Consider the following 23,531-nt stretch of genomic DNA (forward strand, 5'->3'; position numbering starts at 1 on the left):
AAACAGTAGGAGGGCAGTTGAGAGCAGTTCTGTCGTTGGTAGAAATTGTGTAGCCGACGGGTTGATGTCGTCGGTAAAGATTGTGTAGCCGACGGGTTGATGTTGTCAGTAAAGATTGTGTAGCTGACGGGTAGATTGGCATTGTCATGTAGCCGATGGACCCCTTTGGGAAGGTTTAGCGGGTAGTATATATACCCTATTGGAGATCAATGTAAATCATCATCATAAGCATTATGTAATGTCTTTGGCATATGCGAATAATACAAGGAGTTCTGTTGTTCTTATCTGTTGTCTGTATGCATTAATCTATTTACCCATGCGGTAAACAAGTTCCTTAATTGTAGGAGTTTCCTACATTTTAGGAGGTGGAGATGGGTTACATTTGTGAGTCTCTACGAGATCATTCTATGGTTTCAGTTTCGGGAGATTCAGAAACATTCCTATTTTTTAGGGGTATCCCTAATTTTGAGGGATGAGACTATCAGTTATTTCAGATTATCTGACATCAGTGATAGGAGGTGACGAGATCGGTTTCACCTTGTAGAGGTGTTTTGACTATCAGCTCACTATTTGGGAAATATTTTAATATGCATAAATATTCTCCTAAGTTAGCATTTTAATAATTAATAATAAAGCTATTTATATAGCTATTTCAGAGTAATAAGGGGATAACTGATGGATTTGAGCACATATGCCTATGTATGGGGACTCGTTGGAAAGGTCTCGAATTATCATAACCTATTTTCACTATCTGGAGGCTATTTCTCACCTTGGGTTATGACAAATTAATAAAGTAATACTTTTCCTAAGTCTGGACGCCTTTTATAAGGGAAATATTATTTTATTGTATTTTAATTAAAGTGAAAAGTGGGAATGACCTAATTAGGGTTGATTTGATTGGTGAGGGGATATAAGGAGATGTAACCTCATTTTATGATTATCTTTTGACATTTTATACATGTGATTGCTTCACGTGAGAGCTCTGGAAGAGCCAGCTGCCATTGGATGCCAATCCATGGGGCAATCTGCAGCTGGGATGTAGTCCTCAGTATTGCAACGTTTGATCTTGGTAGTATAGAAGAAGATAACCAATGGATTCAGCAGCAATACCCCCAACCAAAGTAGCCATTTAGAGATAAGGAATTGAAGATCCTTACAGACGTTGGAGAATACAGGTTCAGCATAGGCATTTTGGAGATTCTTGTTGTTCCAGACGTCATTATGAGACCAGAAGGGCCGTAGGCTGAATGTTGAAGTAGTATTTAGCAAAGTGTGCATAGGGAGAAGGCGTCTATAGCCATATCTTTACACCAGCAGCTATTAATGTTGTGATTGGAGCAGGACGACTTGGGAAATTGTCATTCTATGTAATGAACCTCCTCAAATCTGCTCTCAAAAAATGCTAGTTGTAGATGGCTGTAATAATTTTCTTCAATGCTGCCCCCTTCTGCTTTGCTTTTTCGAACTGCTTTTTCGGACTGGTTTTTCGACCTGCTTTTTCGGTTCTGCTTTTTCGAACTGCTTTTTCGGCCTGCTTTTTCGGTTCCACTTTTTCGGCCTGCTTTTTCAGACTGCTACCCTGTTGAATCTCAAGACCATATCTTTCAATGGCGTCAAGATTTCCAACTTGAAGGGATTTCGTCCTTCAAACTGTTGAGACATAATCTCCATAAAATTTTCCAATTTGTTTGATATTTCCAAGCCTACTAAAAAGAAGCTCTTCCCTTTCTTTTATAGTGTTCTCACAAGAGCTCAATCTTTCGTTTTCTCAATGTGGGATAAAACATCACTCCCTTTATGTAACTTATGTCTCCAATGTGTTATAAAATAAAGGGGACTCTTTTAATTTAAATATTTCTCACAAACTATAGTCTATGCATTAATAAAGTTAAATATTTAAATTTAACTTTATAAAATAGCTTTATCAATGCATAACAAATTTTATCAATGATAAACAAGTCTTCTTGATGATTTTAAACAACTACCATCGATATACCGCTGCCACTGGATGTCCGACCATATCCAAGATGACTTACTATAAATAGTAAGTATACCCAAAGTTGCCTCAAAACCCTTCAAAAAGACCTGCAACTAAAACTATCTAGGCCAAATGGCCTCTAAGCCCCTTTAATGTCCTGGTTAGCCTACGGGACCGTGGGAAATAGGCTAACGACAACATCATGCTATGAATGCTAAAAAGGGGACATTACATTCTAGTTCATTATGTTCAATATCATTCATAGTAGGAGTACTGGTGTTAATAATTGTTGCTGCAGCAGTTGTATCTATGCATTTATCTCCATTGTATTGCAAAAGAAAAGCAGAATTATATGAAGTAAAGACCTGGTACGATTTCAACCTTGGTATTTTTGCTTGTTGTTATCTAGAGGAAATTATATCAGTAGAGTTTATGTTTGCTGTGCATAATTCTCATTCTAGAATTATAAGTTGTTCTTTGAATATTATTGTTCAAAAACCCCAAAAATTGAATATAAGAGAAAAGCATATAAATTCAAAAATTGGCATTTATCCGGGCAAGGGTTTAAACGTGGATCAAAGATTACTTTTCCAAACAAGATAGTTATTTGCCTTGAGACCGGTTTGGGATCTTTCATAATATTCTCAGATCGACACTTGTATTAGAAGTATTATCCTTAAACACTTTATGACAGCATTGTATCATTGACAATATGTTTATGTTGAGCTTACATATTTTTTTATAGAATTTAGGGTGGTGAATACAATGCATTGGCATTGAGGTTTTAAGATATCTCTGATTATCTACAACAGATAATAGTAAGTGGTACAATTGATGGGAGTAGTACAATATCATTTGACTGGGGCTTGCAATCTATAAATCAACAGCCAAGTAGTTATGACTTCCAACATATTCCACAATAGAATGATTTTTTGAGAATATTGAAAAAACCATACACAATTTTTGAGGAGAAAAATTGATCAAAACTAGAAACTAAAACATCGAGTAGTTGGCGCAAAACAGAGCCACAAATTAACATACAAACCTCATTTAAAAAAAAAACGGTAAAGCCCTTGTACAAAATGATTTTAAGGAAAAAAATACAAAACCCTCAATAATTGTTTTATGGACAAAAAATTATGAAACCCTCCAAAATTTTTGAAGGATGATTAAAAAAGATTATAAAACGCAACGTACTTTTTTACGGGGATTTAAATAAAATCTCAACAGTAATTTTTGTAGGAAAAAATTATAAAACCTAGAGGACAACATCAAAAAAGATTTTTTGTTAAAAAAAAAAGAAAACCCTCTAGTAGAGAAAGAACCCACAATTTTTGATGGGAAAAATCGGGCAAAATATGAAAACCCGTGATTATCAAAATCCGGATGCAAGCCACCATGATTTCTCAAAGAAAAAACACAAAAAACTCCTACCATAATTTTTTGCGGAAAAGAATCAGAAAACTCACCACCATGATTTTTGTGGAAAAAAAATTGGAAACCAAACACTATGATTTTTTTTGGTAAAAAAAAAAGCCCACCACAATGATATTTAGGACAAAATCATGCAAAACCCTTGTATTGTAGAAAATAGGTTGCAGATGCAGTACACAAAACAATCGATCACAAGAAAGTTCACGCTGAAATGCACCAGAATTTGCATTGTAAAACACCCAAAAAATGGCCAAACTTCATTACATGGTCAACAGGAAAACACTGTGTGGAAAACAACATATTCAAGCAATATGCAACTCACAAGTACATGCACCCCACATGACCCTAGGCCTCCTTTGAGGGGGTTAGACCTAGCCCACTCTAATACCATGGTATAATATTTCATTATATTCATAAAATGAGTGACTACAAATGGAGACATTGCCTCCTTATATAGAGAATAACTAAGAACGAAATAGAAACTTTCCAAAAAACTAACAAAGTTTCTATTTATCTAAAAACTAACTAATAAATTAAATATGCTTAAATGACCATTAATATAACCTTAAATACTTTATTGACTTAGAGATGATGTCCTTGTATATACCACATAGGCACACTCAACACATAACGAATAACTGAAATTAAATCAAATTGGACTTGGGGTAAAAAATTGGATTTTGAACGTGGTTGTCAAATTTGCATTGTGGAACTATCTAAGTTCATTTCTGCATCCATGATTTTGACCCAAGAATAAGAATTGATAAATGTAGAATTGAAAATTGTTTAAGGGTCACTAGAAAGACAAACTTTTTACAGTGATAAACTACTAAACTTTAAATCTACATCTTTTATATATATATATATGTATGTATATTAGTTTTTTATTTTATTGTTATTTGAAAAGAGAGTTGCATAGAGAATTACAGTTTATTTTCCTCAGATTGTCTTCATGAGGATCTGTCACTAGATTTGCATTACAAACATCACCAAATCTATCAAAAATTTGATCAAAGTGAGTTTAACAAATAAGGTTGTCATAAATAACACACCAAAATGCATCAAAACATAACAAAGCCCCTATAAACTACGACATTCTAATTCTCTGTTCCACCCTTGCATCCAAAAGAAAACACCAGACTACAACAACGACCTTAATCACGCATCTCAACCGCTAAGTCACTTTAAACCTGCTCACCAAATTCGATCCACCATGTGTTCATCCTTGAATCAGCTTCACAAACCATATGAAGGTACCAGTAATAAAGAAAACTAGGCATTCAACCAAACTAACCATTTCCAGAATGATGACCCACAATTGTCCAATACAAAACCCCCACTATCCAAGCTGTAATTACATAGTTTCTACCATGAACCAAACCAAAATTTTTTCATTCATGCTACACATTGGTTAGCTTTTTTATCTACAAAAAAGTACTTAAGTTGTAGCCACCATAAACAAAAAAATGTTCCACAAAATTTACAGAAAGACAAAGTAGACAATAAACACCTCTATGCATAGAGCAATTACCCACTTAAGGGCTGACCAGAAACCAAAGGTTTTGTTGTAGGGCTTGGGGCACAATCCCCTAAATTCCTTCTCAAATCATTTCGTTCAGGTCTAGCTTTGCATCTTGAATTCCTTGAGGAGTAGCCGCTTGATCAGTCTTTCTTTTAGGTTCTCATCATCTGTCGTCCAACCCTTTTCATTTTCTCAATGTCATTGTCATAGAGGTTGATCATCACCAACAATTTAAGGGCTTCCCAATCCGTTTTGGCTTCTTTAAACCTCTGGTGACTTTGACTTTCTTCAAAGTGCCACACAAAGGGAGTAAGTTTTGTTCCTATAATTTTGTCAATTCTAGTCTCCCTTTCTCCAAGGTTTATACCCCATTTTGGTACTGAAATTGCTAAAATTTCTTTAAAACCTTGCATGGAATCTTGTGGAACAAGCTGTTGCATAATGAATCTCACAATGACTTTCAGTTCTCCTAATTGTAGAGCCTAGGCCATTATCATGGAGTAGATGTCTGTGTTTGTGCGATGATGGTTCTGGACTAGGAAAAACATCTCCCCTAGCAGGGGCCCTACAACCTCTGTAAGTTGAGGGTGTACAATTTCGAATAAATTGTCCATCCTGATTTTTGCTGCCAACCCCTAGAATGGATTTTGCTGCTTCGTGCACTCCAGGGTGAATGATGTTTCCATTCCCGCTTCCTGTAAACACCTCGGCTAGAACACAACCGCTTTGAATGACCTGAGTAAAGAAAAACTTCTACTGCAATGTAAAAAATCCTTGAGTGAGCAAAGGAAATGAAAAAACAGTTATTAGTTCTGGTGCCATAAATAAAGGTCCCATCAACATAAACCTCAAGCATGTGACATGAGCTACAACATACTTTGCCAACCTAAATTCCAATGCAAAAGTATTTTTTGCCGTTGTCAATTAATGTTTCAATGATTGCACTGGATTACTTCCTGCCAAGGCACATCTCGGAAATCTTCAATCGCTACTTCAAGCATGGTAAGATTTAGTGCCTAGTTCGACATCCGATCTGCCTCCATGTTTCTCTTCCGTCTTATGTGGGAGATTTTGAAGTCATCTAGGGTGGCCAATTCCTAGATAATGTTTGTGATGTAATTTTGGAGGTGCCAAGCTTCTAGGTACCTTTCATGATTGCATTAACAATAATTAACGAATTCCCTTCTACATAGAGTTTGGTTATCCCTAATTTTTTGGAGGCTTTGATCTAACAGAGCTGCTCCTTCTTCAACCACATTATTTGTCCCATTTAGGAGCTTTTTTCCCCCCTAGAGCTACAATGTCACCATTATCATTTCTAAAGATGAATCCAGCCCCTAATGATCTTGGGGTTCCTTTGGATGCACCATTGAAATTACTCTTATGCCATCCCTGTTGTGTTTTCTCCCAACAGACTGGAACCAAGGGTAGAGATGAAAGATTAACCTTTTGGAGCCCATTCATGGGCCTCAATATGTAGTTTCTTATAAAAAATCAATGTTTAAGATTCTTTATCAACCTTTAAACAAATCTGATCTGAATATAAATCTGAAATACAATATGTTTAATAAAGGATTCTTGTCACATGGAGTCAACGTACAAGTCTGCAAACCAATTTTTATCTCAAACGTGCTCAGCCAGAATCTTAATGTCACAGTCTTGATCAAAGATATTCAACATAAATCTAAAAAAACCTTATAAAACTGATATAGGCACATCATTCAAAGGTTTTATTGCAGGAGTTGACACATAATGGATTACTGAAATTGAGTCAACTCGGACTTTGGGTAAAAACTTGGATTTTGAACATGGTTGTCAAATTTGCATTTTGGAATTATCTAAGGTCATTTCTGCACCCACGATTTTGACCCAAGAATCAGAATTGATAAATGTAGAATTGAAAATTGTTTAAGGGTTAAATATTGTTTATGAGAGTTAATTTAAAATTGGTTTCCACAAGTTTCAGATCAGCTACTATGTCTGTATACCTGGAACGCCCACACAAAATGATGTAAAACAACTGATAGAATTGCAAAATATGTATTGCCCTTCTAACTAGTTCATGTATAAATATATACATGAGTAATAACTATACACTATTCATTGATTGTAACTTACATAATAAATACACAAATACATATCATAAATAAATATGGCATGATTGTTACTTGTGTACATACAATTATACAGGTAACACAGTAAGCATTTCATGATTTAAACTTAATATTTATTTGTATCTCTGTTGCCCTGATTGATATCTGTATGCTGAGCCATATCACTTCATGAATGTAACTTACATACCTGTTTGAAGCATGTGAAGCATCCATTCATCTCAGTTATTTTGGGAAAATACAGGCAGTGGTGTTAGTTTAAAGCATCAGTAATTGTTTTTCCATATTGCATGTGTGACATGGGCATTATATTGGAAGGTCTTAATTAAACAACATAAAATACAAGTTTTGAATAAAATGATGAGGTAAGAAATCAAGAGTGCAATTTTTGGCTTGTGACAGGTTAGGAGAAAATTTGCTGACATCAGATTTAAACTCAATTCTACGTTACTTTGGGAGGTTGAGGAGGTGGGAAGACATTTGCCAGGTTGTTTAGCTATAAGTTTTTTTTTGATTTCCTTCTCATTGTTGAGTAAAGAATTAACTAATAGTAGTTCTAAAAAATTTGTCTTTACTTTTGTGACGGAACAATGAAAATATACAGCAATAATAATGTGATGCTATTCATATTACTAACTAAACCTTTTGTGGCAGTAAAGAGCTTGCTGAGAATTGTAAATTAAGCACTACTATTATGTGTTGGGATTAGAGAAGTGTAAATAAGCCTTAGTTTACATTATGATTCCAATATACATAATACTATGAAAAACATATTATACAGGAAATGATTTTACATTGAAAAATATGAGTTTATAAAGCCAATCTCCTCTTTTACTTCTAAGTACTTGTCATAAACTAACAATTAGCCAATTATCTGATGCAGTGCAAGGTAGGAGAATCCCCAAAGGAGATGTCCTAGCCCCCTTCAAATAACCACACAATGGAAACACAACACAAGATACACAATTTGATACCAAATGCAACTTTTTATTTATAAAATAACTATTTACATGCAAGGTGTCGGGCTGTCAAGCCTTCCCAGTTACAGCCAAATACAATAGCAATTACAATAATAGTTCTGCAAGATCCCTCAAGATCCAATCCAAATCTTAGCGAGTCCAGATCCAAACTCTGGTAGAAACCTCTAAGGAAGATCTAAACTTGTACACGCAAGCCCACCAAGCAATCTCCTTGTTTGTAAACCGTAGCCACTAGCTCTTCTCACAAACTCACAACTCCACCATAATCCTGTTGTAAATTGCCTCACATTTGACGCTCTGTCCATAGACTCGGGAAAAATTCGCTCCTTTGCCTCCTCCTTCTCTCCAAGCTTCTACTAAGAAGAGATCACTTCTTGAAGCTTGATTACAAATGCTCATATGCCTTGCTTATATAGGTACTTGCCACTCAAGATGTTACAAACACAACCAATGTGGGATAAAAGGTAAATGTAACTATCTTCAACAAATATTTAATTCGCACCCAAATACAACTAAGCATCACCATGTGGCTCAACAAATATTAAATGCATGATTTAAGGAAATGTTTGCAAATTTCTAGAATTCCACCTACACACGTCGATAAATGAATGACAACTATTTTTATTTATTTTTCTATTTATGCCACCTCTACACCTCGAAAATAAAAATTCCTCTTTTTCTCCTTTTTTTCCCTTTTATTTATTTTTTATTTTTTATTTTCCTCTAATTTTTGTCACTTTCTCCCTCCAATATTTATTTTATTTTTAAATAATAAATTTTCCTATGCAAGATGCCCCTGCATCGTTATCTTAAGCTCTTAATCAATATCATGTTACATAATATTAACAAATAACTTTTGGATATTATATCCAACTAACTCTTGACCTAAAAGGGGAAAACTAAGATGATATCAAGCATCCGCCAAACTGATTTGCCCTACTACTTTATAAACTTGGTCCCCTATCTCTTACAATTGATAAACTATTTTCAATTCTTGTAAACATCCTCTTGATGCTGAACCTTTTGCTTCACATTCCTCTATCAGCAACACCTTCCAGTCTTGTACATCGTGTCCTATGCCTTTTCCTCCCATAGTCAAAAGATCTAGTGCCACGTCCTAATAGTAATTAATGCAATGCTGAAAATACATCTATCAATATGCCTCTGGCCATTTACACCACATGCTGTATGTGCTGGATGTAAGGAGCCCTGATGGCTCACTCTGAATCTATGCAGAAGATTTATTTATTTATTTGTGTTTTGAAGTTTTGCAATTTTTTTTGATTTTGAGGATATATGCTTTGTTTTCTTTTTTTCAAAATATGGAGATGAGACAAACTCGAATGCAAAGTAATAACTAACTTGAAAGCCAACTCTATTTGCTATTATTCAAATTGCAAATATTTACAATGCACAACACATATGCAATAACTTATTAATTGAAAGAACCTGTTTGCTGAAGATTAACATTGAATGACAATTTGTAGCAGTTTGAGTATAATTCACGCCCAACTCTATACAGATCACAGCTCTTAATGGAATTGCTGCCAGAAAATTATGGAATGCAACCAAGAATATAGATGAGATGCTGCTTCAGATTGAAATGCAGCTCTCTAATGGTAAAACACAGGTCTTGAAACAGTGATTGCAGACCCTTTCAAATGCCTTCCAAGCATCGAAATGCAGGATTTCAATTGCAAAAATTAAGCCTCAATTGCTATGCTATTCCCAATATACAGTGATCTATTTGATTCAAACCCTTGCATACAGACATACAGACACCCTTGACAGAATGCAGATCAGACACCCTTGAGCAGATAGTGCTGAATAAGGCACAATTCATTGGCAATTAATGGCCAATTCAAGGTGCAAAGAAACTGCAGAAGTTGTCACTTTTAACAACCAACACCAAACCCTCAGAAGTTCATCAATTTCATGAAAACACAGCAATAAAGAGATGGTTCAACTTGCAAGAGGAATGCATTTATAATTATTAACAAGCCCAAGACTTCACCAACACAAAAACTCCATTTAGCTTCTTGGAGACACTTTCCATTAACAAGGCTTCGTCATTACACCATCAAATTAGATCAAGAGACTTATAAAGTTATTTATTAGGATACACTTATCTAATAATCTGACCAAATAATTATTGAACTGCTGATGTATATCTCTGGTAATAATTTCGTCAAATAATTCCCAGTCCCTTCTTAATCACTTTACTGGTAAGATGTTTATTAGTTTAACATAAGCTACAGCATAATGCAAAAAAAATCATTACAGCAAACAGTTGGCATCAGACCCAATTAGGAATTCATGGTTGGCCTAATGCTGGCACAAATAACAATTGATATCAGAATGCACAGAACAGATTACACAGCACAGAGAAATATTTCATATTTTCCCACTTGGAGTATGGTGTGATTTCAAGTTCCAAACAATCACCAACAACAAAATTTGCAATCAATTCTCAAATAGGTTCGCAATTGGAGAAAGATACAGACCTCTTCCCCTTGGGTTGCCATTTAACAACACGCTAACCTCTGTCAGCTGGAACTACACCCACGAGCTGCATATATATATTTGAGTGCTGCCTCTGCAAACAGGGTTTATTCCAAACCTTTTCCCTTGACCACAGCTAGGTTCTAATTGCCATTACTTCAACCCATAGGTGTATAACGAATCCCGTCCATAACCGGCGACCCAGTGCATAGTCTGCTCCAAACTTGCCGATCCTCTATGCCTCAAACGACCACACACACTGCCAGTATTATAATCCCTGGACGCGAAGAACAGCCTTCAGTTTCAGTAGAAAACGTGTTCACTTTTCTAGCAGACCCGACTATACACAATGCCATCACTTTCCAATGGATCTGCTCCCGACTATTCAACAATATATTTCCCTTCCACAAACGTGTCCCCAGCTTAAGTCACAAGTAAGAAGAAGGTCGACAGTTAAGGGAAAAAACATGAATTACATTGCCTCAGTTTCCACCTGGATGAATGGCCCCGACCTGATCTTATTTCCCAGCAATGGTGACGCCCAGAGGAGAGACTCTACGTTTTTAAAAAAATGCCCTTGCTAATAATGCCCAACTAAACTGATCACACTGATATTCCCTACTGTGTCAAATTTCTCCTTGAACGTAACTTGGATTGTCACTGGATGCTTCTTCACTATCCTTCCGGCTATCATGCACCAATCGACTGATTGTATTGAATAAATGTATACAAACTTAGAGCAAGGAACAAAAGACCAAGAAACTTACTTTCTGCCTGTCCTGGAAAGAAACACATTGTTTGCCGAATTCTGCCCAAAGTTAAACAACTGCAAAATTTATAAGGAAGCATGGGGTAGCATCCAGCTCCTAACTGCTTTAAGACTTGAGGGTTTTTGTCCTCAAAGCCCAGACTAGTCACATCAAAGCAACCAGAACTTAGAATAATTTAGTTCATAAATTCTCTTGTGTGTTAATCCCAATGCTAACTCGTCCATTTATAACCTCGGAATGGGAGAAAAGTACCACGTGCAAAGAATGTGGGATTAAAAGTCATTTTCGTCTTGTAGTCACTTAAAGCTATGTATAAAGTAAATAACTTAAAAATATTAAAGTGACTTAACTCCGCATCTTTAATAAAGTCCTAGAATATAATAAATTAAATTCCCTTTTTGTGACTGGATAGCATCTTGCCTAAAGTCGATATTAATCTATCTGGATGTGGAGTTAGATTAATTTTGTTGCTTAGAACTAAAATTGAGAAGGGGACATGACAACTTAATAACTAACTTTCATTATGCAACTCATTATTGAAGCCCAATAAAATACTGATGGACTTTGGACTCAGGGCGCCACAACTGCATTGCCAAAAAATAGAAACTCTGCTCACCTAACTTACTATAAATAGAAAGTCACACAAATTGAGACCCCTAAATCTAAGTGTCACCTCATGAGAGTCGCGATGATGACATGACATCACTAAGCTCCTGGAACTTGCTAAATCAGGGACATTACACTGGATTCGTCATCACCCAACTATAATGACTATTGTCTTGGTTATATCTTGTATCCACAGCCCTTAGTTGCATCTGCAATCAATTCCCAATTGCCTGACCGCACACATCAGCTAACCAAACTTTGCCTCCACTCTTTTCACACATGCAATACCTATTAGAGATATAAAGCCACTCACTGATTAAACCAAAAGGCCTATGGTATAACATCTTTCAAATTTTATTTTGTAAATGTGGGTTAGCTTTCAACATAAATGAAATGCAAGTCAATTTCCTTTCCACTTTCTGATCACCAGATCTCTAGAAAGACAAGGTAAGAGTGTATAGTGTTATGATTTATAAAGTTTAGCATTATAAAATGTTACCTCTTATGATTCCATGCTAGGTTTAGCACTCTTTTGAGTGGTTGTTTCTGATTATGTCTGGAATGTTACTTGTCTCAAGTTTTGATCAGTAAGCTAGGTCAAATACTTGTTTGGCCCTTTGAACCGCCAATTATGTCACAACTCTATTTCCCAGTGCTATCGTGCCACACAATCAGTGCCAAATTTCAAAGTTCAAATGTCAACCTTAGGCCCTTAACAGACACGATCTTGTGGTGGGGCTAAACTTGAATTTTGAGAAGGTGTCAATTGCATATAAATTTAACTCCCTTTTTCCCATACAAACTCACTAGAAAGAAATCTATCTAATCATTCTGGCATAAGCTATCGAGATCAATCAATCTAAGGAATCTGAGGCAATTATCAAGAGATCAACTATAAAGCACACTAGGGTATGCAATCAACTATTTTTTCTGATTTATTTTTATTATCATGTTATGTAATAACACTTACAGGACTTCAAAGAGTATCTCATCATCACCTTCTGTGAGAATCAAGCAAGTGATTCACATTTAAAGTAACACTGTCATTTCAGCAATTATACTATTTAATTTACCTTTGCTCCATTCGGGCATGCACATTTTATCATCACCATTGTTTTTGTGGATGCAGGAACTCCAACACTGGGTTTGACCAAGGCGAGCCCCTATACAACACTTTTTTATCCCCTCTTTCATGTATAAAAACCCAAATCTTTACTATTCTGGCTCTGACATTCACAGATAGACATAGTGGCTATGATAGAGATTGTCAGACTTAGGCTGTAGAACCCTAGAGATACTATTGCCTAATGCTTCTATCCTTCTAGTTTTGCCTCATATTTTACTTTCAGGTGTCCAAACCTTTGCCAATTCCATTTTCAATCATGAATTTCATCTGTACAACTTTAGGACGCTAGCTCCCAACACATTTCTCCTGCCTAATCAGGTTCAAATTCCAGCTCTATGTTCCTCTATGCATCTTATTTCTAGATTTTCTCTGTTTCTGACATTCTATAAATCTGTTCTGTATGATTTGCATTCTGTCAAACACATTCAATTCAACCATCACTAGCAGAGCTCTTTGCACACACAGAAAACATCCCCATGACATACAATCCAAAGGGAGTGTGAGAATCAGTAGCTTGGTAGCCAGGCCCGTTCACAAAACATAATACAGATGTAGTATCCTTGCCCAAATCTGATTGAAACTTGCTATAGTTGCTTTTAGAAATTTCGTCAAACACTTGTACAACAGAGGGATATATGACTAAATTTTTATTTCAGTTTGTTCTCAGAATAAGGAAGATGACTTAAGATTATAGGATGCCTGAAAAATTAACTTCTCTTCCACTTAGTCTACACCTAACATGAAATGCAATTCTTTTTTATTTTTCTGATGCAAAATATGACATCTATTCAATGCAAATTAACACTTACAGCCAAGTGGCATTTTGTCATACAATTGGCATGCAAACATGAAAACTAGGAACAATGTAATCAATTCAAACTTCAGCTCCAAAATCTCTAAATACAGTGGAATGCCAAGTCTTCTTGGCTTACAATAGATACTCAACTATAATGCTAAATCTGATATGAAAGATCATCTATAGCAGCACCTAAATACACTTGATATACCAATGCAAACATCTGAAAATTATAAGAAGAACCTGACTATATGGAAGCGCTCGATGCTGAAGATGAAGATGCAATCAATAACTACTGAAAGGAGCTGCTTCTTCTTAGCCCAAATTGCCCTCTCAAAGTTGGAAAATAAATCAAATTACTGTTGCGTCACTGTAGCGGCATTTTTCATGACTACTGTTCATGTCACCTTCGGCCTTAGAAAAAAAAATTCATGGGACCCCAACACTGCTGCAATATGATTGAAATTTGTATCAGAATTATTCCTGAAATCGTTTCTGCACAATTTTGGCCCTAGGGCACAAAATTTGGCACAATGAGAAGACAAAGTTATCTCCTCCAATAGTTGCAACCCTTCGGGGGGATCTTTCACCTCCTCAGTTATGCTATCAATGGAAGTTTTTGTTCCCAAAGACAAAATCTGTAGAAACCCTTGGCTCCACAAGTGCACAAGCGAATATCATTATCAAAATTGGATGATCAAATGAAAGACCCATAGGGTCTATTTATTCACTTTTCAGAAACTTCCTCTAGAAGCCACTTAACTTTCTAGAGACATCCAAATATTCTTATGAAGTCCATTTGCACTTTTTTTTAGAATAAAGGTAACTTTATAAAAATAAAAGTGCAACTCAATTGAAAAATATAACATTTTGGCCCCATATAAAAAGTAATGATAAAATATAATAAAAATAATATCTCCAAGAGCATAATAAGCCATCCAATCTCCAAATAAACACCAAAATGACTCTCTCATTAAAACCATCTGCCTACAACAGTTTGTAATAGGCAAATCCACGGAAAATATCATGTCGAACTAAAGAGGGACATGACAATCCGCCCCTCCTGAAATTGTTTGGCCTCAAGCAATCTCAATGTTGGATGCTGCAAAATCGCTTCTCCCTCCCAAGAAGCATCTTCAACAGGCAAAACTTTCCACTTAACCAGATACTCTCTGATTACTCTCCTACGAAGCTGCTTCTCTCCGCTATCCAGAATGGATTCCGGCACTAAGATCAATTTCCTCTCATCATCCAAGAAAGGTAATACTGCAGAAGGCACCACATTCTGACCCAATGCCTTTTTGATGCGTGAAACATGAAACACATTGTGCACTCTACTATTTGTGGGAAGCTCCAACTCATAAGCCACCTCACCAACTTGCCTAACGATCCTGAATGGTCCATAATAACATGGCTTGAGTTTCTTTGCACCACTCTTCTTGAGAGTGGACTGCTTGTATGGTTGCAACATGAGGTAAACCATATTATCTACCTCAAAACTACGCTCAATCCTCTTCTGGTTTGCATACTGCTTTTGCTGGTTCTGAGCTCTAGCAATGTTGTCCCTGAGAGTAGCAACTATGTCCTTACTCTCTTGTAATAGTTCACCTGCATGGGGTACTTGACTATCACCCAACAAAAAATCTAAGAAACTGGGTGCCTTGTAACCGTAAAGTTCCATGAAGGGTGTCGTTTGTATAGTCATATGGTATGTAGTATTGTAGCAATACTCACAGAGATATATCCATTTGATCCAAGCTCGCTACTGAGCTGCCACATATTCCTCAAATACCCTTCCTCAAATACCCTTCCACCCATTTGTTCACGATCTCCGTTTGACCATCGGTCTGTGGGTGATAAGTGGTGCTAGGTGTAAGCTCAGTGCCACACAATCGAAATACCTCCTGCCAGAAGTGACTCATGAAGTGGCTGTTCCTGTCACTTACAATGTTCTGAGGCAAACCGTGTAATCTGAAAACCTCCCTGAAGAAGACCTTTGCCACCTGAGCTGCTGACTACGTAGTAGTGATAGGGAAGAAGTGAGCATATTTTGTCAGTCTATCCACCACCACATAGATACAATCGCGCCCTTGAGCCTTGGGCAAGCCCGTGATAAAATCCATGGAGATGCACTTCCACTTCTTGTTAGGAATAGGAAGTGGCTGTAGGAGCCCTGTTGGATAAGTGTGCTCTTGTTTTTTTTTCTGGCAAACAAGACACTCACGCACATACTACAAAACATCAGCCTTAAGCCTCTTCCAAGTGAACCGCTCCCGAACTAACCTGTAAGTCTTGAAATACCCAGGATGGCCTGCTGTAGGTGAATCATAGAGTGCTCTCAAAATCAACTGCTTCACTTTCGATCCTGGGACTAAGTAAATCCTGTTCTTGTAAATGATCAAATCATCTACAAGAGTGTACCTGGTGTCGATCGTCGTCCCCTCCACTATATTAGAGGCCCATGTGTCTCTGGCATATTTTGCTACAATCAAGTGTCGCCAATCCTCTGATATCTGAATCATAGAAGTGAGGTGTGGCCTGCAAGATAAAGCATCTGCAACAACATTCTATGTGCCCTTAACATATGTGATATCAAAATCATAGGCCTGTAACTAACTCACCCACTTCTACTATCGATCATTTAGGTCCCGCTGTCCCAAAAAGTGCCTCAAACTATTATGATCAGTTTTAATACAAAATTTGCTGCCCACAAGATGCTATCTGAATTTGGCCAAGGCATGCATGATGGCCAACATCTCCTTATCATATATGTTGAACGATCTCTCGAGCCCTCTGAGTTTCCTGATCTCATAAGCTATAGGGTGCTTGTCCTGCATGAGTACAACACCAACTCACTCTCTAGAAGCATCACATTGAAGCTCAAATGGCTTCGTGAAATTAGGCAATGCTAATACTGGACATGTAGTCATTATTTCCTTGAACCGCATGAAACAGTCTTGTGCCTCCCGAGTCCAGACAAATGCCCCTTTCTTCAGCAAATTTGTCATAGGTGCTGCGTGCCATGAGTAGCCACTGACAAACCTCCGATAGAATCCACATAGACCAAGGAACCCCCTCAACTGTGTAAGGTTCTTTGGTGGTGGCCAATCAACAATAGCGCGGATCTTTTTAGGATCCATCTGCACTCCCTCCCTACTAATGATGTTTCCAAGATACAACAACTCTGTCATCCCCAAATTACATTTGGACTCCTTGGCATATAAGGACTCCCTCTGTAAAATGCTCAATACTGTCTCCAAGTGCTCTAAATGTTCCTGCCATGTCCTGCTATAGATTAAAATATCATTAAAGAACACCAACACAAATTTCCTCAACTGATGGTGGAAGACCTTGTTCATAGTGGACTGAAAAGTGGTAGGTGCATTAGTCAAACCAAAAGGCATGACTACAAACTCGAAGTGCCCACAATGACATCTGAAAGCAGTTTTCTCAATATCTTGCTCTCGACTCTGATCTAGTGATAGCCTGATGTCAAATAAATTTTTATGAAATAACAAGTCCCATGTAATTCATCTATCAACTCATCGATGTGTGGGATGGGATACTTGTTCTTAATAGTTCTCTTATTCAACACCCTGTAATCAATACACATCCGTAGAGTACCATCCTTTTGTTTTACCAAAGCAATAGAAGATGCAAGAGGTGACTTACTTGGTCGGATGTGTCCCATTGCTAGCAACTCCTTGATGGTCCTCTCGATCTCATCCTTGAGTCGTTTTGGGTACCGGTATGGTGTGATCATGACAGGCTTAGCGCCTTCCTCCAGCTCGATAATGTGTTCAATGTCTCTGTTTGGTGGTCTGCCTGGTGGGATCTCGCTGAATACCTTCTCATACTTGATTCTCAATTTCTGAATATTCGGATGATATTCAGTCTTATGCTGCTCCTCCTAGGTAGGCATCAAGGCACATATTGTTGCCCATTCTATATCATCATGCTTGGCTAATCTCTCCATCCGCCTAAATGAAATAGTCCTGACATCACCATTACGGATAGCCTTTAGCACACGAGTCCTGCCATCCACCTTGAATCGTATCTCCATATCCTTCAGTCTCAAGGTAACCTCCTCCAAAGAATGTAGCCACTGCATCCCAAGTACTATGTCCATGTCACCCATGTTGACCACATGATAGTTCGCCTTGAACTCATAGTTGTTCAGGCGCAAAGGTAGATCTCGCACCATCCTATCACAAAGAAGAGTATATCCATCAGCTACCTTGACTCTCAATCCCTCAAACTCCTCAGTAATGAGTCCACGCCTCTCCACAAATCGTGCATCAATGAAATTATGCATGGCACCTGTATCCAACAGAGTAATAACCTTCTATCCAGCCAAGACTCCCCGAAGTTTGAAAGATCCCTCTCTCTGAATACTAGACAGACGTGCCTCCTATAAATGTAGCTCTAGATCCTCCCTTTTCTCAACACTATCTACCTCCTGTTCACCCTCTACCTTATCAGGGTCCTCATCATGGTGTTTTGAGCTATTTGAATCCGAACCCTCGTAATAAGCCCACATCACCCGGTTAGCCTTCCCTTTAGGCCTCATAGGACAGTCATGACCAAACTCATAGGGACCTTTGCAAAAGAAGCATAGCTTCTTCTTACATAGGTCATTAAGCGTCTCCTTATCCAAAGGTGCAACTAACTTGCCTTTTGAGTCACTAACCTTCTCTTTACCCTTGCTGAATCCCCCTTTGTTATCTCTAAATGATGAAAAACCCTTCGAACTAAACCGGTTTGCCAGAGCTGCAGGTTCCATACTGCGGGCTTTCTTCATGGCTTCCTGTAATGTAGGAGGATCAAAGGCCTTTACCCACCCCTTGAGTGGTTTAATCAATCCCTCTGTGAATAAAATGACTAGCCTCCATTCTGAAATGTCAGGCACCATCACTGCAAGCTTCTGAAAGTCATTGATAAATTGTTCTAAGCCTCCTGACTGTCTCAACTGGGCTAACTCTCGGAAATAAACTTCAGGATCCTTTTTATCAAACCTTTCTATCAATCTATCCATGAACTCCTGATAAGTGGTTACTTGATTGTGTTGCAATGTGATCATGCCATGTGTCCACCAATCATGAGCTGTCCCATCTAAGTGTAAAGTGGCATACTTGAGTGCTTCAAATTCTGTCATAGTCTTTAGAGATAGGAAAGTATCCACCTTATGAATCCAAGTATGAGCAGTCATTTTCCTACTGCCAATCAAATGTGCGTAATGTCAACTTGTCAGTGACTTGTTGCAACTCACTGTGTTTATCTGCCTACTTCTGCCTGGCAGCTCTATAGTTCAGGTACCTGTCAAATGTCCATCCATCCTGTACATATGCTGGTAATGAATCCCACTCCTTCCTTGCTTGTCGGAGTTTATCTGCAATATCTGTTACCATAGCATCAGGTGTGAGTGCTGAAGTTTCTTCCCTGAATGTAGGACGTGTGGGTCTGTCAGCTATCCCAGACCATGTCCTTTGTCCATGTTGTGATCCTGCTATTCTCCTGTCACCCTGGTCATTATTATGATTATTTCTCCTATTTTCCCCAATCAAATGTTGCATCATAGCCATCATTGCCTGTGTACTTGCCTCTATTGACTGTAGAAGCCTATCCTGATGCTGCAAAGCCTCATCATCTCTCATAATTCTGGGTGGGCTTTGAGAATGTCTATTAGCCATGTTCTCAGCTGTGTTGGTTCCCTGTGTAAATAGAGCCCTTTTGTTTTTGCTTTTGTAAACTAAATTGAATGGTGGATGCATAAACTCTGTCAAGCTGGTAGGAAACCGCTCTGATACCACTGTAGTATCCTTGTCCAAATTTGATTGAAACTTGCTATAGTTGCTTTTAGAAATTTTGTCAAACACTTGTACAACAGAGGGATATATGACTAAATTTTTATTTCAGTTTGTTCTCAGAATAAGGAAGATGACTTAAGATTATAGGATGACTGAAAAAATGAACTTCTCTTCCACTTAGTCTACACCTAACATGAAATGCAATTCTTTTGTATTTTTTTGATGCAAAATATGACATCTATTCAATGCAAATTATCACTTACAGCCAAGTGGCATTTCGTCATACAATTGGCATGCAAACATGAAAACTAGGAACAATGTAATCTGTTGGGTGGATATTTTGCAACCGACAGTTTTGGGTAAAAATTCAATTGCAAAATAGGATGACCAGCCACAGCATGTGAGACAGAGTCTTTCCTACCTTAAAGGGAAGGCTCCCCCTTCTCACTGTTCCTTGGATCAACTCAAGGTAAGCAAGAAATTGAGAGATTTATAAATTGGGTGTTACTATTATCGCTTCTTCTTAACTTTCAAGAAAGGATCCACTTATTCGTAAGCTGAATAATGGGCAAGGTGAATCTCTAATTACACTTCTATCACGAGCTAGAAACAGTGATACCGATAAATCTTCACTAACTCAAAGGCTAGCTAAAACATACCGGTTTGGCTCTAAGTCCGGTCATACTTCTATATGGTAAAAGTTTTACAATTAGGGCACAAAGACTCCTAAAAGTAAGAACAATCTAACTATTTTGCAAATTAAGATGAAAATACAAGCCACAGACAAAGCTTCTAGCTATGGATTTTCACAATTGTTCCTGGTCAAAGCTCGGGCTTCAATTGTTTCTTAACTCTCTATGCTCTTTTATTGAACACACAATAATAACATGAATCAAGACAATAGGCACAAATTATAGTCAAAGCTTCTAATTTGTTCTATCACAATTGCTTCCAGTCAAAGCTTCGAATCCAATTGCTTCTTTTATTCACTTTTCTCCCAAGTTCGTACTACACAATCAAAGTTATGCTTGCACAAATGTGGCAGAGTTTTCTTGCATACAACAAAAGATAATTTTTACAATGAGGGGGCACTCCTTTATATAGGCACAGGAGTTGAGAAAAAGGGAGAGGAAAAAGTGGGAGCAACCTAACCAACTTTGACCAAGTCTAACTACAGAAACTAAAGGGTTACATGCAACTGCACATGCAACTCGCATTACATATTTTACATACACATGTAACTCGCATTACATGTAATTACACTTTTTCATGTAATGCATCTTCTCCAGCTACAAACATGAAAGAAGAAGAAAGAAGACGGAAGAGAAAAGAAAAATTCTGAAAGGCCTTGTACTTGACGATGCAATCCTAGATGATAACAGGATTGGGAGTTCCTGTACCTTGTACTGCTGCTTTCACGTTGATAACCATAGTGTTGTGTCCTTTGACAACCTCTAGCTTTGTTTGATGAATTGTCCATTATCATGTGAAAACTTGATGTGATCCATCTTTTCTCGCTCAAGTTGTCGTGAATTCTCCTTTGTAGATCAGCACAAACTGGAGTCTTTGACACTTTGAAAACTTTCTTGACGATGTTTGGATGTACACTCAGAACAACTTTCCATCAGCACCATTAACTCCTCTTTTTTTTTTTCTTTTGAAGTAAAGTGCTTGGCGAATGGGAATGCGTGTAAATGGAAATTGTTGATTTTCAAAAAGTGACTTGGGCTTTCAAGATGTCATTGCACGGAAAATGGATTACATGTAAATGCAACATGTAACGGAAGGTAGAGGGTGAAATGAGATGCAAGTGTGAGTGAAAGATACGCTTTATATGCATATGCGGATGAAGGCTAAGATGGAAAGCATAGAAAGATACGGAAACATGTATTTGCTCATGGAAGTGCGAATGCATATGGAGAGGAGAAAATGACATCTTTTTGACTTTACAAAAAGTGACTTTTAGTCAAAATTGGACCTTTTGGATGCAATTACATGTAGGGCATTTCGTGAAATCGTGTCGTGCGAATGGAAGCGAAAAATGAGATGGATGAAAATGGAAACGGAGAATGGGATTACATGCATATGCGGATGGCGAATGGGATGAAAAGCATGTAATCACATTTCATTGAGTGAGAGATGAAGTGTTGTGACATGGAAATGGAAAGTGGAGTGAAGTGAAACGTGGTCAAGTTCTTGGGAAAGAACTTGCAATTTCTTCCAAATGGAGAAAAAACCGAAATGCAAACAAGCAAAACATAAAAACAAACACAAAAGAAAAACATACTTTTGAAAACAACTCAAAACATGTCAAAAAGGAAACCACTTCAAAGATGAAATTCGAATGTGGAACTTGGGGAAGAAGCAAAAACATCAAAATGAAGGAGAAATTCATATTTAAAGGAAAAATGCACATTCTAAGGCAAAGATTCTTACAAATGGCATCCATTCAACGATTTCATGCATAAAATCAGCAAGGATAAACATGAATTAAAATGCAAGAAAGAAGAGGTCCACCTACATGAAGAATATGCGCCAAAAATGAAGGAGAAAGAGCTAAAATAACAAGTTTTATAATCTTAAGACCAATTCTCCCTTAAATCCGGATTTTGAAACAACCTTTTGACTTCTTTCGCACTTGCATGTAATGGACATTCAATGGTCGGATTTGACATGAAAGTGCCAAATAAATGGTCTCCAAAAACAATATCATGCATTTAAAACTCAAAAACAATCCCTTTTGATCAAATGTATGGGCTGAAAATGCAATTTTTTGAGTTTTTTGAACAAAAATATGACTTTTTTATTCAAAAATCTGGGCCGTTTTTGCAAAAACGTGGCTAAAAAATGCATGTTTTAAAGTCATTTTTGACTTGTGAATGCAAAAACGACTTCCCCAAATGCATATACATGGATCAAAATGCAAAAAAGTCGCTTCAAAACGCATAAAAGTGGATTAAAACCCCAATTTTCTGAGCATTTTAAGCAAAAACGTGACTAAAAAATGCATGTTTTAAAGTCATTTTTGACTTGTGAATGCAAAAACGACTTCCCCAAATGGATATACATGGATCAAAATGCAAAAAAGTGGCTTCAAAACACATAAAAGTGAATTAAAACTCCAATTTTCCGGGTATTTTAAGCAAAAACGTGTTTCTCCAAGCAAAAAAACGTGATCTTCCAAACAAAACAATTTGATGTTTAAACACAAAAATGGTGATCACTATGTGATGTAATCAGAAAATAGGGCCAAAACGATTTGATTCCATACAAAAATGTGATCAAACTTTGAAGATTTATGGAGTTTTATGCAAAAAAAGTGCCCTAGATTAAGAGTTTTGAACACATTTTTGGGTGCAATATACTGATTTTTGATGAGGGCAAAATGATCACCTCTTCAAAACATTTTGAATGCAACTGATTTCATCCAAATCCATGGAGAAAATTAAAAGTTATGATCAAAATAGGAGGTTTTTGGAGCAAGAACATGTTTTCTTCACATAATAGGACATTTTTATGTTCATTACATATTTTAAAACATGTAAGAAGGCAAAAGAGGACCTTTTAGAGTCCAATGCATGTTTTAAAATATGTCTTGAGATATAATCTCACTTTTTGAAGCCCATTACATATTTTAAAATGTACAAGTCTCCAAAATCTCACTTTTTGGAGTCACTTACATATTTTATAAACATATCTCACCTTTTTCATGCACAAGAATGAAAACTCAACTTTTCATATCATTGCATCAAAAAGGTCCACTTTTACAAGCATTTGATGTAATGGCATGAAAAAGGTCTTCAAAATGAGTTTTCATATGCATTAGCATGAAAAGTTTCCACTTTTCATAGTTTTTTTACATGCATATGCACATAAAATGTCCACTTTTAGGCTTTTAA

At 37.1% G+C, this 23,531-nt stretch overlaps 1 protein-coding gene across 3 annotated transcripts in view; it reads left to right on the forward strand.

Annotated features, from left to right (window-relative positions):
• The window catches only part of EMB3103 (Pentatricopeptide repeat (PPR) superfamily protein), a 386,652-nt gene that overhangs the window by 46,919 nt on the left and 316,202 nt on the right, over positions 1-23,531 (forward strand). For all 3 annotated transcript variants that reach the window (XM_089830305.1, XM_089830309.1, XM_089830315.1), the window contains exon 2: positions 7,448-7,532. In XM_089830305.1, coding sequence (XP_089686431.1) covers positions 7,448-7,532 — 85 coding nt within the window. The remainder of the gene's footprint in view (positions 1-7,447; positions 7,533-23,531) is intronic.

This window comes from Cupressus sempervirens, chromosome 1 (genome assembly GCF_028749045.1).
Source record: "Cupressus sempervirens isolate cs-2001-9-10 chromosome 1, ASM2874904v1, whole genome shotgun sequence".
NCBI classification, from domain to species: domain Eukaryota; kingdom Viridiplantae; phylum Streptophyta; class Pinopsida; order Cupressales; family Cupressaceae; genus Cupressus; species Cupressus sempervirens.